Here is a 20,618-nt window from a genome sequence, read left to right as displayed (position 1 = left end):
ATTGGGTTTTCCATGACTAGGTTTTTAACGAGGCACCACGTAATACAAGATGGATGATCAAGGGGGAGTGTTATAAGATAAACTTTGAAATGATCATCCACTTCTTTACCAAACTCAAGCACTATGATCATCCACTCCTTTACCAACTCAAGCACTATGATCATCTACTCATCAAGCATTATGATCACCCACTCATTTACCAAATTAAGCACTATCTTTGTTATTTTATGTATTGTTGCTCACTATAAATACCATCACTCATTTCACTCTTTTGTACACCGTAACAAAGAAGAGTTTATAATCAAAGAACCATTACATCTTCTTCTTCTTCCTTATAATAAACTATCTCCCTTATATTAGTGTTATTTGCTTCCTACGGGTATTAAATTCTACTCTTATTTAAATTTCTCGATACTATAAATTATAAGTTATTTCATAACAAATACAATTTTTTTGAAACACAATATAAGAAGAGTTACTACATTTGATGTATTTTTAGCATAAGAACAAATTATTAGTATTTGGTAAAAAAATAAAATTTGGAAGTTGCAAAGAGCATATGCCACGAACGAAGGCATCTTTCTTGAAGTTAGTAATTTTCTCGGGATGTGCGTCTTATTGTAATTTTGCAAATATTCGGTAAACCTACTTTCTATACGAATCTGGGAATTATATTATTCCCAGTTGAAATAAAATGTATTAACGGGCTCAAGTCTTTTATGTTATCTCATGTTGGGCCTTGACCCATTAGGCTTATATTTCATTATCCGACCACCCAAATAAAGATTGATATACACAGAGTGCCGTTTCGAGAATCGAGAAAAGGAAACCGTGCCGTCGGCGCACCTCTCAGACAAAAACCAAACCGAAAAAATCTTATTTCCCCGTCTATCAGATCCTCGCGACAACCTCAGTAGGGTTCTTCTTACTAGAGACTTATATCGTTAGATAAGCTAGGGTTTCCTGATATAACCGGTAAAGGTTCACACTTTATCTCTAACTCTCGCTGTTGGATTCCATCCATATGGGTAGGCACGATAGTTCCTCCGAGGAAGACGAGAGAGTGAGAAGAAGTGATAGAGAGAGGGGTCGTAGGGGTAGTACTAGGGTCACAGCTGATAAGCCTACTTCTGATGATAGGCAAAAGAGTAGTAGAGAAAGCGAGAGGAAACGTAGAGATAATGAAGGTCTCTTAAAGAGAGATCGCAGGGAGACAAGCTGAGAAAGGAAGAGAAGAGTGGAGTTACAAAGCCCAAGTTACCAGAACTCAACCCATCTGATAGCAATGCCAAAGCTTGGGGAAAAACTGGTGGAGTTTATATCCCTCCGTTCAAACTAGCACGCATGATGAAGGAGGTGGACGACAAGAGCAGCGTAGAGTATCAGCGTCTTACGTGGGACGCTCTCCGTAAAAGTATCAACGGGCTGGTGAATAAGGTTAACGCAAGCAACATCAAGAACATTATACCTGAGCTGTTTGCTGAGAATCTCATCAGAGGAAGGGGGCTTTTCTGCCGTTCGTGTATGAAGTCTCAGATGGCGTCTCCTGGGTTTACCGATGTCTTTGCAGCTTTGGTCGCTGTTATCAACGCCAAGTTCCCCGAAGTTGCTGAACTTGTTCTTGCCACTGATCTTCCTTTTATTTACTTCAATTGTTAATACAGGAATTTTTGAGAGGTTTCGTGGTATACTGCACGAGGGAGATATTGATAAGAGAGTCCAGTATTTGATTGAAGGGCTCTTTGCTATTAGGAAAGCAAAATTTCAGGTAAATATAGAACTTAAGTGAATTATATTCTGATATTATGGGTTGTTGCAGAGATGATACCATACTTTGTTTTCACAATGCTCATAAAATTGTGTGAATGATATGCTTTCAGGGACATCCAGCTGTTCGTCCTGAGCTAGATCTTGTTGAAGATAAATATTCGCATGATGTATCTCTTAACGATGAAATAGTTCCTGAAACCTCTCTGGGTAAGTATTATTAAAACTAAAACAGCTCTTAGGTTTTGAAATTTTTCTCTGATGTTTCTGTTTTTTACAGATGTTTTCAAACCTGATCCTGACTTCATTGAGAACGAGAAGAAGTACGAGGCGCTGAAGAAGGAGTTACTTGGTGAGGATGAGTCTGAGGATGAAGATGGCTCTGATGCTAGCTCAGAGGATTATGATGAGGAGGAAGAAGATGAGTCTGGTGAAGAACAAATGAGAATAAGAGACGAGACAGAGACTAATCTTGTTAATCTTAGGAGGACAATATACCTTACCATAATGTCCAGCGTCGATTTTGAGGAAGCTGGTCACAAGTTGCTTAAAATTAAACTTGAACCAGGTCAAGAGGTAACTAACTCCTCTCAAACTAGATTATACTTTTGCTGGAAGTACACAAGTCTTATAAACATTATTTGTCTAATTCAAATGTTGCAGATGGAACTGTGCATAATGCTCCTGGAATGTTGCTCTCAGGAGAGAACGTATCTGCGGTACTACGGTTTGTTGGGTCAGCGTTTCTGTATGATCAACAAGATTCACCAAGAGAATTTCGAGAAGTGTTTCGTTCAGCAGTACTCTATGATCCACCGTCTTGAGACGAACAAGCTGCGTAACGTGGCTAAGTTTTTCGCTCATTTACTGGGCACAGATGCTCTCCCATGGCATGTGCTTGCCTACATTCGTTTAACCGAGGAGGACACGACTTCATCCTCTCGTATCTTCATTAAGATCCTTTTCCAGGTAACTTGAATCGAATACACTTTTCTAAGAAACTCATTTTACCATTTTCAGGACTGTTCTGTTGATTTGGTTATTACCTTTGTATTGATTGCAGGAATTGTCAGAGCACTTGGGGATAAGGCTGCTTAATGAGAGGCTTCAGGATCCAACAATGCAGGAATCACTTGAATCCATCTTCCCTAAAGACAATCCAAAGAACACTCGGTTTGCTATCAACTTCTTTACCTCCATTGGTCTTGGAGGGATCACAGAGAGTCTCAGAGAGTACCTGAAGAACATGCCACGCCTCATCATGCAACAACAGAAGCAAGTTGCTAAATCAGAATCAGGATCAGACAGTTCTGGTTCTGACTCAGATTCATCGTCATCTTCTTCTAGTTCTGATGAAAGCGAGAGAGAGACGAGGAAGCGAAGAAGAAGAAGATCTTGAGGGAGAGGCTGTTTTGTTTAAAGTCATTTCAACCAAAACTCTTCAGATTTTGAAATCTTGTTTTGGTTAATTCAACTTGAATTTACATGAGACCTCAATGAGCTAATCATCTAGGATTCGGTTTCTTGCATAAGTTGATGGATGCATCATATGTAGCTTGCCGGTTCTCCGAGCTGGTTATATGATTTTTGTTTTGGATTTCAAAAGAAATGTTAACAAACAACTCAAGTGTAATTCTTGCCTCAGTTCCTGTTTAAACTGGTCTGCCTTCTGCTCATTTGCTTGTAAACCTATGAGAACGCTTTGATGACTGATCAAGTCATCTGGATCTGTTATTGGATAAGTTGATGAACAAGACTACACTAGCTAGACAACTAAGATTGAACTGAAATTTTTTCTTCGTTTATTGTCAGTTAAAAAGACCCTTGTTATTTACAATTTGATCTTTATTTATACAACTGAAGAAGTATACATCATATATAACTGCAGGTTCTCCGAGCTGGTTGCATGATTTTTGTTTTTGGTTTTCGTAAGCAATGTTAACAACCTAGTGTAGTTCTCTTGCCTCAGTTCCTGTTTAAACTGGTTGTACTTTGTAAACCTATGAGAACGCTTTGATACAATCATCTGTTTTTAATGTGATCCACAAAAATGTGGTTGCGTGTCTTCACGAGAATCATGTGATATTTTGAGTCGTGAAAGTATCAAATTGTGAAGGAATCTTTCTTGTACATTTGTTCTTCGGATAAGAAGGCAATAACATCAGTCCTTTTTTTTAAAAAAAAATGTCGGTTTAAATCATCTTAAATTTTTTTATTTAAAATGGTGGTTTTGTCTGCCCACGCCCACAGTTTCTAAAACATGGTTAGTAAAGAAAACAGAAATGAACTTACTTTACATCTTAAAACCACCCCACCAACCTATCAAACAAACATCTCCCTTATCTTTCACATTTTTTTTGTTAAAACCACTACCAAATTTTAGACTCAAATGCACAACAGCTAATTGGTTTTCTTTTTCTTTTTTTTTTAACGACTAATTTATTGATTTTAAACTGAACGTATATAATCCTCATCCAGAGAATTGGTTTTCTTTATTTAGAACATGAAACAAAACTTATACATACAATAGTAACAAAAAAGTAGGAATGGATAATGTTTTTTTTAATCTGTATTGTTTTTAAAAAATAGTAAAAAAAAAAGAACACTTGGCAATCAGAAGCGTTATGGATAAGGACACTTTTAGATAACAAAAAAAAAAAAAAAATGTCACCGTTTCTCTCTTTATTTATACGATCCCACCTCCCTCCATCTCTCCCAACCCAATCAACGATTCCAATTATTGAACCTCTCTAATTTACTTTAATCACACAAAAAAAAAGAATCTGGTTTTTGCTTTCTAGAAATCATTTTTACTTTCTACCACCTTTGTATCTTGATAATTTGAAAAACATGACTATTGCTTTAACGATCGGAGGAAACGGGTTCTCGGGTCTATCCGGATCTTCGTTTTCTTCTTCTTCTTCATCGTTTCGGTTAAAGAACAGCAAAAGAAAAGACACGAAGATGCTGAACAGAACAGGAGTCGTCTGTTCTTCATCTTCAGTAATGGATCCGTACAAGACCCTGAAGATCCGACCCGATTCATCAGAATACGAGGTCAAGCAAGCTTTCAGACAACTCGCCAAAAAGGTTTCGACTTTGTTGCAATAGATTCGATTTTTTCATGGACTTGAGTTTCTCAAATTTAACATACTTTTTTGTGGTTGTTGTTGCAGTATCATCCTGATGTTTGCAGAGGAAGCAACTGCGGGGTACAGTTTCAGACAATCAACGAAGCTTACGATGTAAGTGTTGTCTTAATGATGACATTATCATTTTGTTGTTAAAAGTCAAATCATGGTATTGATCTTCTATTGTGTTTTTGAAGATTGTGTTGAAGCAAATAAAGAATCAGATGGAGGGAACAGAGGAGTTTCAGCCATTCGATGTGTATGATGAGGGATTCAACGGAATGAATGATCCAGATTGCGACACGTGGGAAGAATGGATGGGATGGGAAGGTGCAGGGACCAGAGACTACTCCTCTCATGTCAATCCTTACGCTTGAAGAAAGATGAAGAAGACATGATTCGAGTGCATATAAATAACAACTGAGACTGCTATAAAGAACGATGTAAATACATGGAAACTGTCTCGTGAATGATACTTAAGATGTAAATAAAAGTTATCTCTCTTTCATCATGTAAATCTCAACGATAAGCTTAATGAAAATTATCTCGAGAGTAATTAAAAAAGATTGCAGAGCTCTAGTCCATAGAGAATGTTCCGTTGCAATACCTGAAGAGATGCACAAAAGATAAACATCACTTTGCGTTTTTTGTTGTTGTTGTGCAAACTCAGTCTTGATGAATTTAGTATTACCTGTTGCTAAAACTTTGGACAGAGTCTGTAGCATCAAGAAGAGTGTCACTGGCTTTCTCCAAAGCCATGTAAAGCTCTTTACCTCTCGTTACACGTGCGATGGCCCACGCGTTGTTCTTTGCCCTGATGCATATCTCCATGTCTTTCTCTTCCTTCGTACGGCTCTTTTCTGTATCCACCGTCTCCCTTAGCTTGTTTACTGCAAGTAAAGTCTCCTACAAACATTCAATAGACTTTCTGTGAGTTTGGTACTCTTTTGGTTATTCAATCAAAGTCACGAATAGTTACATCTTACCTTTGCTAACGTTGCTACCTTCCCCGAAGGAGAAGCTCTGGAAACTTCCATGTCATTATCAACTAGCAAGTAACGGTAACCGCTAACATGGTAAGCGTTCTCCCCTCCCCATCCTTTAGACAGCTTCTCTTCGACCTTCAAGATTTTCGCAGTTGCCTAGCAAAGTACATTGCAGTAATAAGAGATGGAGCCCGGAAAAGACTACGATAGTTTAAGAGAAGGGAAGCTAACGTTTTCAATAACTTGGTGCTTCACGAACGAGATGTCCAGCTCTCCATTAACAATGGCCTCGGTAGGCACGAGAAGAACCAAGGTGAGACATTTTTGTTGATATGCTAAAAGGTGAACTCTCTCTTGTCTCTGATGTAGCCAGATCGTTGGTGTCGCGTCTTTACCCCAGATATCGGTTACAAGAAACCCATCTTTCCCTTTTATCCACTTATTGTGCTGTAACGGCCTAATAACACGACCTGCGTCATGACCGTTTCCTGAAGGCAGTGAATCACTTGAAACAAGAAGTTGCGGTGAGGTAGATTTAGAAGAGGTTTGTGATAAGCTGGTTCCCTTGCGTAGATATGACCAGGAACTCGTGCCGGAAGATAGCGCGTTTGAGGTCAATCTCATTACAGAGAATGTAAACAAGTCGACGGTATCATCCTGACAAAAAGAGAAAGAGCTTAAGAATCATATCGACACAGTGACTTGATGGATTTGAAAAACATACAGGTGATAGAGTTGTTGACACAAGTAGGTCGTGAAATAGAATCACAGAGTGGCATCGTAGCGTCCCAGCACATGAATCCAGCACTCCCACAAGAGACTGTAAAATGTAAGAAAATACAAGTCAAAGGAGTGAACAATTTAGTCTGTTACTGTGAGGCCAAAACAAACCTGAACTTCAAGCGCCGCATCCCTTGCTAAAGTAAGCATCTGAACTGTACCACGCTCTTTCAGAGTTTCACGGAAGGAAGGTAACTGAAGTTTCTTCCCAACAGAAAGATCTGCATCAAAATAACAATTGAAAACGTTTTGACAAGTGCTATATATAACACAGGTATGTGCTTGGAACTGGTGGTGATATTGTGTGCTTACCATTTAAATAGTCTGTGATGAAGGGATAAAAGTGAGATCTGATAAGCCCTCCAGATGGTTCTTTATCAAGCAATGATCTAATTGATCCGTGGAACATAACAAAGAGGGAATGAACTTCCTTTAGCACCTTCTGCAATGCATCAACTCTCCATATGGCTTCAATCTCCTTATTTTTCTCTACAACCTGAGGGAGAGTATATCAAAATTTTGCTCTCCTTATGCATATGAATAGTGAGAGACTCAAACAAGTAATGGAGTTGACAATACCATGACCATCCAAATGTCAGGCTCGGCTTCATGGAAAACATGGGAATGTCTCTCTGCTTCTATAACCTCACAAGCTGCCTCTGGGGAGAAAAGTCTGCATTTTTAAATTCCATAAAAACCACGTCTTAATAAGTAAGTCCAAACAATACATAATCCACAGGGAGACAAACCAATGAATGATCTTCTTATCTAGCAGCTGACCTGGTGAATGTGATAAGCCCTTCGCTGAGCCCAATAACAGAGAGCTGAGTGGAGAAGGTTACATCAGGAGGATAGAAGAACAAGATCTTGTCGAGCTCCTGTCCTTCGTTTTGGCCTCTCCTCAAGTCAAACACGCAAAGTTTAAGGCTTTCACCACTAGAGTTCATGGACGCCATTCCCATAGCTTCTAAGATCTCATAAAACCCCTTAAACACACACAAAACAAATGTGTTATCAGAAATCAGACAAAACTACGACTCTCTGTCTTAAGAAATTCATAAAAATCAAAGCTTTCTCAGCTCAGCAGACACGAAATGCAACATCATCATCATTAAAAGAATGCAAAACGATCTCCAGAAACCCCCATAACTCTCGAAATAAAGTTACGATTTTGGGTGTTAAGATCATCGAAAGAGAGATAATTTGTCGAATGCTGATCAATCTAGTATCGGAAATCTCACAATCCGTTTAAGATTATTGAAGAAAAACTATTTAAAAAAACGTGAAATTGATTACCTTGAGGATGAACCCTAACAAACAAAGTCCAAAGCTTTGAGCGACCTTCCAATTACAGAACGAGAATCACAAACAGAAAAAAGATTTAAGATGATCAAGGACTTAGATGTGCTAATCGAAACTCGTTATAGCAAAGGATCGAATTTTCATTAGCAGAATGAAAAATCCGCGAAATGATAGAGAGGAAATTAACCAGGTTAACGGGTCGGTCGAAATCGTTACCGGGTCAGGATATAATGATTCGGGTCGTAGATGATCTTTAGTCTTTAGCTTTACGTCATCCATACGTAAGTAACATAAAACCACTCCTTTGTATTTTTCTTCATTATCTGGTTGGTTTCAACGGCAAGTAATAAACCGGTTTAGTCCTCTGCAATCTCTCTTTACTACTCTGTTAAAGGACTACTGAAGATTTCATCAACATTCAAAATCTTGATCATGCTTATACCTTATTTGCTTGGGAAAACAGTAAACTTATGGTATATGCAGGACAAAATCGGCTGTCTTCAGGGTTGCAGCAGGGATCATTGGGATGAACTTTGAGATAGATTTCTTTCAAGAGCCTGGTGTTTTCAAATGGGTTTTGACCATTATCTGTGGCCTTCTTTTAGAGGAAACATCATGGGCAATGAAGATTTAACTTGGAGCAATATCACATTTATGTGTTTTGAGAAAAAAACTTTTATTTAGTCAAATATAGAAACTGGAGTACAGTGGAATGATACGTAACTGAACTAAATAAACCACACTGGCTCAGACATTGCTGAGTTATGTTTGTATGGACATGGAAAACCCTGAGTGAGTGGATCATTCACGGCATGTATCTGACTAGAGTCTGAACAGGACTACTTGTCAGAGGATGGGGATGGAGATGAAGAGAGACGAGCTTTTCTAGCTTTATCAGCCTTTTCCATGTAATCTTGGTGAGACCGGTGGTTGTTTGATCCTAAAAGAAACAAGAATTCAACAAAAGGGTTGAGCCCAAGGAAGAAACCACAAGTCACATACATAGCCAAAAATATGTGATCCATGAGAGAAAAAGCAGGATTCTGATCGCACAGATGCAGGTCTACGATCCTAACAACATTGTGACTCATCCTCAGACATCATCAAAGTAAATTTACTCAAGTCAATCTATATCAATCAGTTGATTCCATTTGCCAATAAATTTGAAGTCCGAAGCTTATGATGTTACCATCACAATGTCATACTCCTCCAACTAACACATCAAGCCATCAAGATTGTGATCACGCAGATGCAGCTCTATAATCCTAACAACATAAACCATTGCGACTCATCCATCCTCAAATATTATCAAACTACATCTGTTAAGTCAATCTACCAATCAGGTGATTCCATTTGGCAATAAATTTGAAACCCGAATCTTATGGTCTATTATCATTATATCAGATCGTCATAAGATGAAACATTGCTGGAAGAAAAAATATCGACTTTCCTTGTTATTATCACTTGTTAACAGAAACCCAGTTGAACGCGATCTAAAAAAACGGACCTCGATTCATAAGATACCAAGGGATGCCGAAGATGACGGTGAATATCCCGATCCCTGCCAAAACGTGCTTCTTTTCCCCACTGTACACATAGTGCTCCATCTTTGCCCTAAACCCTCCTCCTCCTCCACCCAAGCTTGATGCTCCATTGCTCTTCGTCTCATTCCCCATCTCGATCAACTTCTCCCAATCAGATTTCTCTTCTTCTAGGGTTTATTTAGGAATTGGATTTCTCAGTCCTCGGAGGTTTTACGACCAACTGGAATGGGCTTTATTAAAAGCCCGTTAATATAACCAAACCAATTAGCGCACTACATATAAACAGAATTAACAAATTTATATCGTAAATCACATTTTCATTGGACTAAATTTTATTGAATTATATTACATTATAAAGTCATACAAAACTATACCAGCATGGCTGTATCTATGTGCAGTTTGTGCACCATATACTGAAAAGGTAAAAAGAATAAAAAAGTTATTAGGAGATGAATTTGTATAAAATTTGTAAATTTTAAAAATTGATAGACTTTAAAAATTACATGTAGATTGTGAAAATTTATATACATTGACTTATGAAATTTGATCGTAACTCTTTAGCTTGGTATATCTTAACACTATCATTCCCATAACATCATCGTTGCACACTCTTTTTCCCGTTATTCCCATTAAATGTGATCATATCTCCATGCATTTGATTCTTCCTTTATCTTGTCTTTTTAACTTTTCTTCGTATCAAAGACCATTTCTGAAACAAAGAGAAGATGAAAGACTAGATGAACTTCAGCCAGGTAATCGATTAAGAGATGCAAAGGGTGACAACATTGCATAGTTACTAGTTGAAGAAGACTAATGAAAAACTCAAATTGCTTTGCGGTATAAGTTTTGTGATGTGGCATCGATCATTGATGTTACTCTTGAATTTACTAAGCAAGACAAAGCTTGGAGCAAAGTCATTCTAAATTCAAGTCCAAGACTTTGTTTTACTGTTGTGATACACGAAGAAGAAAGGCAAAAAAGATGTTTATTGATTGCTATGAAGAAGAAATGAAGGTGAATAATGTAGAGATACAATTTCTTGAAGAGAGTAACAAAAAAAAGAAAGATACGAGTGTATATTACTTATTGAATTAGTCAAACAGTGGTTTAGTTTTGCTTCGTTTGGACATATTTACGTGTGAAAGACGCTATGTTTGTTTGTCATGATTTAGTTGAATCTTATATCTTGGTTTCAAATCAATGGTTTGTGTGTAGATGATGTAAGAGGATGAAATATACATGCTTGATGAACAAACACTTGAAAACAAGATCAAATTGTTTCAGGTTTGTTTTACCGCAAGCTGAGAAGAGGGTTGCAAGGAAAACGAGAGTGAACCTTTTGCCATGACACTTCAGTGAAAGGAGGGAGATCACCATCTTTCAGATTGTACTAAGCTACTTTTGATAATGCGTAAAAGGAGACAACTAGCTCGCATTCGTAAAGTCGAGTGATCACTATACTTGTTTTACAATATGTTGGTAAATAGTATGATTTAGTTCTGGAAAGCTGACCACAAATGCGAGTAAATTTATATAGTAGACATCTAAACTATCGAACTATATGCTATGGAAGAACCACGCCTAACGTGAGGATATGAAAGTGTATAAAAGTGAGAATAATGAATATGACCATAAACTTTGAGAGAATAGTAAAATAAATTAAAAGAAGAAAATATTTGAAAATTTGTTACAATATGAGATACAATTAAAATTGAGTTGTTACAAGTTTCACCTCTGAAACGGCAAACAACATGCTAGATATGGCAGACAAAAAATGAGAAAATCTCTCATATATCACAAAAACTTATGACAGATATAGTACATAATTTTTACCAAAAAGATAGTACATAATAAAAAATTTAAAATGACTAAATGATTCTAACCCAAACTCTACACTTATCCCCAATTGGAGGAAGATGAAAGTGAGAAGCCTGGAGCAAGCATTGAAGAACAAGGATGACGAACTCAACTTCTTTGTGTTTCATAGATTTGAAGGATTTCAAAGTCTTATTCACAAATTCCAAAGACAAAAAATAGACTGAACTTAAAACAAAACAAAAAACTGAAAACCTTAACACAAAATGGAAGACAATGACAGAATTACAACCTACAACATAGGGATACATGAGCTGAGGATAACCTACAATAAGAAGATATATCACAAGGTGAATACGGCGTTCGCTGAGAGGAGAGTGGCAAATAGAACGTGTCTATTTTAAGGCATCAAGATTTGCTGCTAACGCGCTTAAGGGTCATAAGCTAAGAGTCTCAGAGAGTTCAAAGAGTTTGATGAATCTGCAAAAGCCACCAGAACCTGATTTTGATGATCTTGATACAGAGTAACTAAGCTAAGTAATAATATTCTCTTAATACCTAAAACTTCAGAGCAGAGTATTAACTGTAAAGAGTCCCATCAAGGCAAAGTTCTTTTTTATTTTCTGGTTTAAATCAACCGTTATGTACAAGTTAATGCTTACTCCACCATTTATTGTCATAAGTTAAGGATCTTTGAGAATTGTAACTTGTAGTACCTGATTTTGATGCTCTTGATATGGAGGAATTGACGTAGTATTGGGCTAGATGTGACAATGTATTGGGCTAAGAGATATTGAGGCCCATTGATAAACCCAATATCATTTGGTCAAACTCAGGTTTTCTCGGGGAAATCAGCAAAAAACATAGAGACGAGCAAAGATGAATCGTTTTAGCACTACATGGAAGTCGTTTACTACCCGCATATCTCTTTTATTCTCAGCTTGTGTTGTTTTTTGTACTCAAAACTGATATTACAGTTCCATGGATAATGCAGCTAGAGCTTATACGTTATTTTTTGCTAAAGAATTGTTGTTGAAACAACTACGACATCACTTTGCACTAATTATATTAAAAGGAATTTGTCTGTGGACTAACTCAAAACATTCGTCTTGCCATGGATTAATTAATTAATATATAGTACAAGAAGACAAGAGTCAGAAGACATTCCTGACCTACGTTAAGTAGTAATCATTAAGCAAGAAAAATACTACCTCCCTCTGTTCCTGAAAATAAAATTTTCTAGAGTATACACGCTTATTAAGAATTTAATAAATATTTATAATTTAATTTATTTTTTACTTTATTATGCACTTTCCAATAACTTTCCACCAATGAAATTTAATCAATTCAAATATTCTCAATTATGTTTCTCAAAAGTATAAAAAAAGTACCTTAACAATATAGAAAATCTATCTTTGTGGAACAAGAAAAAAATCTAAAACATTTTACTTTTGGGAACTTTCGGGAACGGAGGTAGTACTTATTTAAAGCCGATAGATCCTAACTCTAATCTTGAATGTTATCGGTTTACGAAATTATTTACGATCTAAGACACTTTGTTTGGATCGGATCAGATGAATGAAACAAAAGACATATTACTTGTCAAATTCGACCCGGAGTCGGGTCAGACTCCTAACTAGAAAAAGAAGCGAAGGAACCAAACGATGACGTTTAAAAACTAGACTAACGAACGAACGACTTCACTTCATTCCTACTCTTTCCTCAGTCTCTCCTCCTTAAATTGGATTCCTTTCGTTCTCAATCGGGAAAGTCATCTCCTTTAGGGTTCTCCCAAGTCAAAAAAGGATATTTTCTCGTCACTGTTCCAAAGATCTTTCCTTTTGTTTTTAGTATATGTAATAATCAAAGCTTGCTCATTCCCGTGATCCCCATTGAGCAACTTGCCCTCGCCTTTGATTTCGCTAGAACATTTCTTAACAATGTGCAAAAGCTTAGTACTTTGATTTAAGTTCTCTAGGGTTTCTTGGTTTGTGATTCTCGACAAAAAGTCGGAGACTTTAGGTTCAATGTCGGCTCCACCGCGAGTGGATTCCGCTGGTAGCAAGCTTCAGCAGAAACAGCCCGTGAAGAAGCATCTGTCTGATAACGCGAAAAGCCTAACCTTTACGGCGAAGAGGATGCCTCTAAGCCCTTCGATTCTGAGGCGAAACGGTGTCTCCATGAACGCATCTTATTCCTCGGAGGCGTCGTCTTCGTGCGAGTCGTCGCCGTTGAGTATTGCGTCTTCTTCGAGCGGGAAGAGGGCTCTGCGGCGTAGCGGGTCGAACTCTCTGAGAGGGAACCTGACGGAGGAGAGAGGTGATTGCTTCTCTGATGGTCGTAGAAGATGCGCTTGGATCACTCCCAAATCTGGTAATAACCGTTTCTCAATCGATTTGTTAGCATTTGCAATTGAAGTGGCAGTGTCCTTCAAATGATTCTGAGTTTGAGTAGTTTAGAAGATTTTGTATTCTGTCTCTTGGTGTTTTGACTTTGGAAGTTAGAATATGAACGTATCTTTTAGTATTGCTTTGCGTTCAGACAGATATCTTTATTGAACAACGACCACAGAGACAGGAAGTGTAGAGACTAGTTTATTTGTCATGTCTCTATACTGATAGTGATAGGCTTATGTCTTTAACTTTATCTCAGCCTTGAATCTTTTCCTCTGCTATGACTTTTGACTGATGATTTTGTTTTTTTTTTGTTTGTTTTCATGTTAATAATAGACCAATGTTACATTGCATTCCACGATGAAGAGTGGGGAGTTCCTGTCCATGATGACAAGTACGTAACCATCTCTCTTTCTTACTTGAGCCTGAGATATGCTCTTTGTTGATAATAAAACCCACCCTCTTATTCGGTTATGCAGGAAACTTTTCGAGTTGTTAAGCCTCTCTGGTGCTCTTGCTGAGCTATCCTGGAAAGACATCCTTTCCAAAAGACAATCATTCAGGTAACTAGCACCAAAAGTCTTATGCTAACATCATCTCCTTATGAGCTCAAATCTCAAAATACTTTTTGCTTTTGTTTACACAGGGAAGTGTTCATGGACTTTGATCCAGCTGCAATATCTGAACTAACTAACAAAAAGATAACATCTCCTGACTCATTACTATCAGAGCAAAAGCTACGGTCCATCCTCGAGAACGCAAACCAAGTTCGCAAGGTAACTTAATAATCTATAAACCTCATCATAGTTTGTGTGTTATTGACTGTGATTGGTTTTTCTCCAATTCAGATAATAGTTGAGTTTGGATCGTTTGACAAGTACATTTGGAACTTCGTTAACCATAAGCCTACTCAGAGTCGGTCCCGGTACCAACGCCAAGTCCCTGCGAAGACTTCCAAAGCCGAGCTGATAAGCAAAGACCTTGTTCGCAGAGGCTTTAGAAGTGTTAGTCCAACGGTTATCTACTCGTTCATGCAAACAGCTGGTCTCACTAACGACCATCTCACTAGCTGCTTCAGACACCACGAGTGCATGTCCAAGGACGAAGCCGTTAGCTAAAGGAAACCCAAAGGCTGTCCAAGAGAGATAGTTGTTTAACAATGTGCTGCTTAGTTTGTTGGTTATGTGTTTGCATTTGTACAGATGTTTTTGTTGTCAAACTAGGAGTATAGTTTCTTGATTATGTGAGATTGCTTTGAAAACGATTACTACATGTTACATATAATATATTCTACTCTCTTTGTCTCATGCCAAATTCAAATCTAAAAAAAATACTAATAGAATTTGAAACTAAAACTATTTTTCGGTCTGGTTCTGTTGATACAATCTTCCGGTAACAGCTGCTGCTAGTGCTGCTGTGAAGTTAGGATCCTTTGTCAAGGAAGAAGCCATTTGCTCCACCAAAAGTTTCTGAACTTCTGGAAAATCCGTTCTTGATGGGCTAGTGACTTTCTTGGATTCAGTCACAGGCTCAGCCAAACTACTACTACTTCCCTTGGCTGGTGCAGTGTGACCACCAAGAGAGATGTAGCGGTTTAAGCCGTTGTTTGAATCGATCTGTGAGGACATTGGATGGTTATGTTCACCTTCATATGTTGCTACCAACACGGACTGATCCTCCACACTTCTCTGAACCTGAAGACAATACAAACATAAATAGCTTAATATGCCTAACAAGCTAATTCTATTGATTTTTTTTTGTTTCTTAATCTTGATTAGTAGTACCTTCTTTTTGACAGAACAGCTTGGAGCACAAGCACATTTGAAGTAAGCTCTTGGAGATGGATTGTTTCTAGTCACTTTCTGTCCATATTTCCTCCATTGATACCCATCTTTCACTACCTATAAAGAACACAACTTCTATAATCAATATAAACATATAAACTATAGTTTTTTATAAGATATTTATACCAAATTTACTAGCTAGTTTTCATGAAAAGCTTACGAGGGTAGTGTCAGAAGCTTCGGTCTTGTAAGAAACCCTTGAGACTTTTTCCTTCACAACAGTCTCTTCTCTCTGCTTCTTCTTGCACAGATACTGACCCTCTTGATCCGTAGAGCTACTCTCTGACACTCCACCTATAACCGCAGAGCTAACTGCGTCATCTCTCGCTGGAGATTTTCGTTTCATGGGAGGACTGGTTTGGTCTCTCTCTGTCATGTTGTTGCTCTTGTTAACATATTCCATCAGCTGTTTCCTCAAGACGTTGTAGTTTTCACACATTAAAGTTAGCATCTCCGAGAGCTTCTTGTTCTCAGCACTCACTCGGTTTAATTCATCCACCAAAGCACTTGTCTACAATGATTCATTTATATATATATACTGTATGAAGTTAGTAACAAGATGTATTAGCATATCACAATCAAATTTATACAACCTTAAAATATGTTGTTACAATCAAATTTCAAGAACTTAACACATGAATTAGTAGCAAAGTCCTTTTTAAGTTCATAAATAAATAAACAAATATATACCAAGTATATATAAAAATCTTTGTGTGCATACATCCATACATATAGGCTGCAATTCGATTGTTGATTTTTGGAATGGAACGATGTGGAATGACTCATTCCATTAATTCCAAAAAAAATTTCACCATTTGACATGAATGGAATAGAATATTCATTCCATTAATTCCACGACAAAAGAGATAAAATACAAAGAAAATTATTCCATAACAAATTTGGTTATGAATGAATGGAATGAGTTCCGTTCCATTTTTTCATGTATTATCATTCCATTTATTCTAATTCTGTTACATAATATATGTGGGCACGTAAATATATTTAGACATGAAAATATGTAGATATTTGTGATGGCATATAAGAGATATACTAGGTGGAGACATGCGTCTTGCGCAGGGTAAAAAAACGTAAAATATACCTTATATTAACTAGAAAAAAACAGTTTGTTATCATTAGTTTTGATCATTAAACCAATCCTACAATCGCACCTGTATTTATAGTCTCTTCTAGGGTTATTAGGTTGGTAGTAGTGCAGTACAAATGAGTATGAAGGCTAATATGTAGTGCGAGTGACTAAGGTTTTAGATATCACTTTAATTAGGCTACGGATATTCTATAAATCCTTTCCCCATATGATTTTTTCATCCTAAATTCACCATACCATCTGAAACATGGTAAACATTATATTATTATTACCAAATACGGGTAAAATTATATTAAAAATCAAATTTGACCAATAATTAAAGTCTTGTATAATTGTATAGATCTTAATGAAAATAATGTATCATTTCCATTTAGGAATCACATAATAAATAAACATTACTATCACCCCAAATATACTAATAATTGTAATTTATTAGAAATTTCCATAATTAAAAATGATTTTAATTTGTCCTTGCAAATCACGTTTGTGTTGTACTCTCTCAGTAATGAATATTGATTGCGGTCAACTAAAAATTCTTACCACCCTACTATTTTTCTACCGGTTAAGTAAATAATATGAACCGTATACATTTTGAAATTGTTTTTTTTTCATGTAAATTTTTCAAAGTGATCATGTAAATTTGTCAATTTACATGACCAATTCATACAATCACGTGGGTTTCCTCATATGCACTTCATTTGATCATAAAACATTCAGATTTCACTGCTAAACTTAATCTATATAATCATTTCATATACTACACAGATTTTTTTCTAAATGAAGTTTATGAATAAATACGTTACAGTAATACTAAAAATATTGTGTCATTAGAAATGTTAATATGGATTATAAGAATGTATAGGATACAAATAATCGATGAAACATGGTTGGTTATTCATATATTTCGTATTGTTGAATCTCGGGCATATGACTATAAACAAAAATAAATGATGCGTATAGTCATATCGTCTTTTTATTAAAATAAATAATTTGTATAGTTATTGTTAATAATTTGTATGATCAGTGGTATTTCTTGTAATTAGTCTCGTAATAGATGGTTTGATAGTTAGGTGTTCTGAGAAAGCTTTAGGTGGACACCTGAGCAAAATAGCATGTTTATAAATAACTTACAAATTAAAAGTTAGTTTCTAAAATTGTTTCTCTATTAGTATACGTTGGTTCATAATAATGAAATACTAACAATGTTCACTAATGGTATGTGTTATTGAACTTTTTTGAAGATGTAAAGGATCAAAAGTACGAGAGAAGCATACCGTTGAATCTTCTTCAACTCGCATACGAGTAACACCAATAGTGAGATCTAGAGAAGTATCGACGAAAGAAGATGATGAAGACCGGTCCATGGATGAATCTGCTTGGATCTTGATTCTTGAGGCTGGGTATGTGTATATGTGTAGGAGTTCCTTAAGCTGAGGAAAAGGTTGATAGATTCTTGGAAAGAGTCGATTTTATTGGGTTCTTGTTTTTTACTCTTCTGGAATTGTGGAAGGAAGGAATGATTTTTGATTCTATATATAAAGTGAAATGTTGAAGAGGAAACTAGGTGCGAGGAAGAGAGACGTGAGCAGCATGTGCTTTTCATTTTCATGTAATAAACTAATGGACATCCTGTTCATGTATGTTCCTATTACTTTTAGTCTTTAGACTCAACTCGTCTCCCTCGGGTCCACCACACTCGCACACGTGTTTTTTTGTCCAATTCTATTATCATTTATTTTCTAAATTTAATTAATATCTATGTTCTTGATTTTTATTTTATATTTTGGTGACAATTTTTTATTTAACAAGCATATGGTATATGATTCGTTCTGCAGCTGTCGACTAAATATAATTCTAAAATTATTTCCACGTTTTCCTGTTTACACTGGGAGGCACTTTGTGTCTTTTGTTAACGCTGAAAGGCACTTTGTGGATATGTGACACATTGTTAAAACAAGTGTCTTTTTCGTGGACACAAAAACCCTCCTAGTGCTAATTAGCGAATTTGGGAAGATGATGTTCCATCTAAGGAACCAAACCAGATAACTCTTTGGTTGGAATAAATGAAAAAAATGCAAAAGTAAAAGTAGTTGTATGGGTTTTAGGGTCTTTTTTCTGGCCATTGGATCATTTTTAAAAGAAGATCTAATGGCTCAGAAGGACACAACAGGATTGCACTGCTCCGATTTGAATGGAGATGGAGTTCACTATAATTTAAGACTTTTTGTGAACGGGTATTGTAATGAGGTGTAGAGATAATATTTTTTTGTACTGAATCTGTGTGACCGCAAGGAGTAATTGTTTTGGTATTTTTGTAATAGAGATGTTAATGTCACCGATGGTGTGAGCAAGAACACTGAGGTTATGATTTATGAATTAGCAATATGGATTTTAAGTTGTGGTTTGGTTATGCGTGGTTAAAGAGTTTTTTGTTTTTGAAAAGTAAGTCTGATGTTTGTGGTATCCATGTTGGTTTGGTTAGTATGTTGCATATGGTATTGTGTTCTGGCTCAGTGGGCTGAACCGTCTTTTGAATTGTTTGTACATTGTATGGATGATCTGGTGGATGTGTGGCTGTGGTTGGGAGCGTTGTTTAACATAAGACCTTTGAGTGGAATGGGGGTGTTTGAAGTGACTGTATTATGAATGAAGTTGTGGGTGCGGCTTTGTGGTTTGGATGGTTCTTAATCTCATAGTGTTTTACTTAGCTTAGTGCTGCCAGTGAGAAGTTAGTTGGACCTTGTTGATGTAACTTGATGTTGTATTGGTTGTGGATGATCTGTTTGTGGTTGGTTTGTTTAATTAAAATAGCAACCACATATAGGATTGTGGAGGTCATAGAAAATTGGATGTTAGGTATGTGAATAAGGTGGGTATTATTCCTATTGACTTTGTTTTTTATAGCTAGAAATCTGGATTACATTATGAGCTGTGAGGGGTTGTGTAGTAACAAAGGCTTGTTGTGGTTAGTGAGGTAGTGGTCATGGTGGACACCACTGATGTGTGAAGGTAATTTGTTGGTAGCTGTTGATATATGTGGGAAGATGAGAGTATTGTTTTTTGTTGTTTTCGTGGAGAAGGTGAACTAAAGATTTGTATTTGTAGCTACACGGGTGTTGTTGTTGATACCCCGAAGTTGTATTGTGGTTAGAGAGGTTGTGGCCAGGTTGAGCAACAGTTTTATACTTGTGGATACGCCAGTGTGGATGTTGTGGTTGTGGTTTAAGGGTTGATTTTTTATTGGTTGTGGATGATATGTTTGTGGTTGGTTTGTGTATTTAAAATAGCATCCACATTTATGTTTGTGAAGGTCATAGGGAATTGGATGTTAGGTTTGTGAATCAGGTGGGTATTATTCCTATTTACTTTGGTTATCATAGCTAGAAATCTGGAAATAGATTATGAGCTGTGCGGGGTTGTGTGGTAACAAAGGCTTGTTGTGGTTAGTGAGGTAGTGGTCATGGTGGACACCACTGATGTGTGAAGGTAATTTGTTGGTAGCTGTTGATATTTGTGGGAAGATGAGAGTATTATTTTTTGTTGTGTTTCTGGAGAAGGTGAACTAAAGATTTGTATTTGTGGCTACACGGGTGTTGTTGTTGATGAACAGAAGTTGTGATGTGATTAGAGAGGTTGTGGTCAGGATGAAAAGCAGTAATGTCTGAAGGAGATGGTGAAACCATTTTTAATACCTGTGGATACGCCGGTGTGGATGTTGTGGTTGTGGTATAAAGGTTGATGTTGGATCATATCTCGTTTGTCGTTAGGTGTTGCATAGTAGATGGGTGGCAATGTTTAATACAAGATAGTGGGAAGCAATAACTAATATTTTTTTCATAGTAGATGGGTAGCAAAGTTTACAACAAGATTATGGGATCTGGATTCAGAACCATATCTAGACCTTAGATCAAATACACTCTAAAACCTCAACAATCTCGCTGATATCTTTTT

The 20,618-nt window shown here is 36.7% G+C and overlaps 6 protein-coding genes across 7 annotated transcripts; 3 read left to right on the top strand and 3 right to left on the bottom strand.

The window, feature by feature from the left end:
* Nucleotides 1-1,218: 1,218 nt before the first annotated feature.
* On the top strand, nucleotides 1,219-3,510 carry LOC106300360 (pre-mRNA-splicing factor CWC22 homolog; the record flags this gene model as incomplete). Its single annotated transcript, XM_013736490.1, is given in 6 exon segments — nucleotides 1,219-1,641; nucleotides 1,643-1,768; nucleotides 1,881-1,977; nucleotides 2,048-2,343; nucleotides 2,431-2,736; nucleotides 2,831-3,510. Coding segments are annotated over 6 exon segments (1,584 nt in total), but the record flags the coding sequence as incomplete, so codon positions are not given.
* A 965-nt stretch (nucleotides 3,511-4,475) lies between these two features.
* Nucleotides 4,476-5,464, top strand: LOC106300671 (chaperone protein dnaJ 8, chloroplastic). Its single transcript, XM_013736865.1, has 3 exons — nucleotides 4,476-4,857; nucleotides 4,944-5,012; nucleotides 5,096-5,464. Exons 1-3 carry the CDS (start codon nucleotides 4,618-4,620, stop codon nucleotides 5,273-5,275), a joined length of 489 nt encoding a protein of 162 aa, XP_013592319.1. The 5' UTR covers nucleotides 4,476-4,617; the 3' UTR covers nucleotides 5,276-5,464.
* LOC106300670 (vacuolar fusion protein CCZ1 homolog) lies at nucleotides 5,254-8,179 on the bottom strand. The gene is made up of 10 exons (XM_013736864.1): nucleotides 7,961-8,179; nucleotides 7,445-7,650; nucleotides 7,244-7,337; nucleotides 6,977-7,160; nucleotides 6,776-6,885; nucleotides 6,609-6,704; nucleotides 6,116-6,541; nucleotides 5,885-6,040; nucleotides 5,590-5,804; nucleotides 5,254-5,505 (listed from the first exon to the last, which is right to left on the bottom strand). Exons 2-10 carry the CDS (start codon nucleotides 7,624-7,626, stop codon nucleotides 5,475-5,477), a joined length of 1,494 nt encoding a protein of 497 aa, XP_013592318.1. The 5' UTR covers nucleotides 7,627-7,650; nucleotides 7,961-8,179; the 3' UTR covers nucleotides 5,254-5,474.
* Nucleotides 8,180-8,593: 414 nt separating this feature from the next.
* LOC106298711 lies at nucleotides 8,594-9,727 on the bottom strand. Its single transcript, XM_013734854.1, has 2 exons — nucleotides 9,474-9,727; nucleotides 8,594-8,906 (listed from the first exon to the last, which is right to left on the bottom strand). Exons 1-2 carry the CDS (start codon nucleotides 9,640-9,642, stop codon nucleotides 8,806-8,808), a joined length of 270 nt encoding a protein of 89 aa, XP_013590308.1. The 5' UTR covers nucleotides 9,643-9,727; the 3' UTR covers nucleotides 8,594-8,805.
* A 3,293-nt stretch (nucleotides 9,728-13,020) lies between these two features.
* On the top strand, nucleotides 13,021-15,025 carry LOC106296756 (DNA-3-methyladenine glycosylase 1-like). The gene is made up of 5 exons (XM_013732983.1): nucleotides 13,021-13,698; nucleotides 14,055-14,112; nucleotides 14,198-14,281; nucleotides 14,365-14,494; nucleotides 14,567-15,025. Exons 1-5 carry the CDS (start codon nucleotides 13,353-13,355, stop codon nucleotides 14,834-14,836), a joined length of 888 nt encoding a protein of 295 aa, XP_013588437.1. The 5' UTR covers nucleotides 13,021-13,352; the 3' UTR covers nucleotides 14,837-15,025.
* LOC106296755 (probable WRKY transcription factor 40) lies at nucleotides 14,908-18,223 on the bottom strand. 2 transcript variants are annotated; one of them, XM_013732982.1, is made up of 4 exons: nucleotides 17,942-18,223; nucleotides 15,723-16,100; nucleotides 15,503-15,619; nucleotides 14,908-15,412 (listed from the first exon to the last, which is right to left on the bottom strand). In XM_013732982.1, the coding sequence occupies exons 2-4, from the start codon at nucleotides 16,011-16,013 to the stop codon at nucleotides 15,074-15,076; spliced, it is 747 nt and encodes a 248-aa protein (XP_013588436.1). In that variant the 5' UTR covers nucleotides 16,014-16,100; nucleotides 17,942-18,223; the 3' UTR covers nucleotides 14,908-15,073. The 2 variants fall into 2 exon arrangements, with proteins under 2 accessions (XP_013588436.1, XP_013588435.1); XM_013732981.1 differs by having other exon boundaries at nucleotides 14,909-15,412; nucleotides 15,723-16,073; nucleotides 17,942-18,222.
* Between the last annotated feature and the right edge of the window lie 2,395 nt (nucleotides 18,224-20,618).

The sequence above is a fragment of the Brassica oleracea genome, chromosome C6 (assembly GCF_000695525.1).
Source record: "Brassica oleracea var. oleracea cultivar TO1000 chromosome C6, BOL, whole genome shotgun sequence".
Lineage (NCBI taxonomy): Eukaryota > Viridiplantae > Streptophyta > Magnoliopsida > Brassicales > Brassicaceae > Brassica > Brassica oleracea.
This window is presented reverse-complemented; position numbering and strand designations above follow the sequence as displayed.

Coding starts and splice junctions, on each gene's coding strand:
- LOC106300671 (XM_013736865.1), top strand. CDS start 4,618: ATGACTATTGCTTTAACGATCGGAGGAAACGGGTTCTCGGGTCTATCC. Junction 4,858..4,943: donor TCAGACAACTCGCCAAAAAG/GTTTCGACTTTG, acceptor TTGTTGTTGCAG/TATCATCCTGATGTTTGCAG. Junction 5,013..5,095: donor CAATCAACGAAGCTTACGAT/GTAAGTGTTGTC, acceptor GTGTTTTTGAAG/ATTGTGTTGAAGCAAATAAA.
- LOC106300670 (XM_013736864.1), bottom strand. CDS start 7,626: ATGGGAATGGCGTCCATGAACTCTAGTGGTGAAAGCCTTAAACTTTGC. Junction 7,338..7,444: donor GGGCTTATCACATTCACCAG/GTCAGCTGCTAG, acceptor TTAAAAATGCAG/ACTTTTCTCCCCAGAGGCAG. Junction 5,805..5,884: donor AGGTAGCAACGTTAGCAAAG/GTAAGATGTAAC, acceptor GAATGTTTGTAG/GAGACTTTACTTGCAGTAAA.
- LOC106298711 (XM_013734854.1), bottom strand. CDS start 9,642: ATGGGGAATGAGACGAAGAGCAATGGAGCATCAAGCTTGGGTGGAGGA. Junction 8,907..9,473: donor TTGGTATCTTATGAATCGAG/GTCCGTTTTTTT, acceptor TGTTTCTTTTAG/GATCAAACAACCACCGGTCT.
- LOC106296756 (XM_013732983.1), top strand. CDS start 13,353: ATGTCGGCTCCACCGCGAGTGGATTCCGCTGGTAGCAAGCTTCAGCAG. Junction 13,699..14,054: donor TTGGATCACTCCCAAATCTG/GTAATAACCGTT, acceptor TGTTAATAATAG/ACCAATGTTACATTGCATTC. Junction 14,495..14,566: donor ACGCAAACCAAGTTCGCAAG/GTAACTTAATAA, acceptor TCTCCAATTCAG/ATAATAGTTGAGTTTGGATC.
- LOC106296755 (XM_013732981.1), bottom strand. CDS start 18,031: ATGGACCGGTCTTCATCATCTTCTTTCGTCGATACTTCTCTAGATCTC. Junction 16,074..17,941: donor GAGTTGAAGAAGATTCAACG/GTATGCTTCTCT, acceptor GAATCATTGTAG/ACAAGTGCTTTGGTGGATGA. Junction 15,413..15,502: donor GCTGTTCTGTCAAAAAGAAG/GTACTACTAATC, acceptor TATTGTCTTCAG/GTTCAGAGAAGTGTGGAGGA.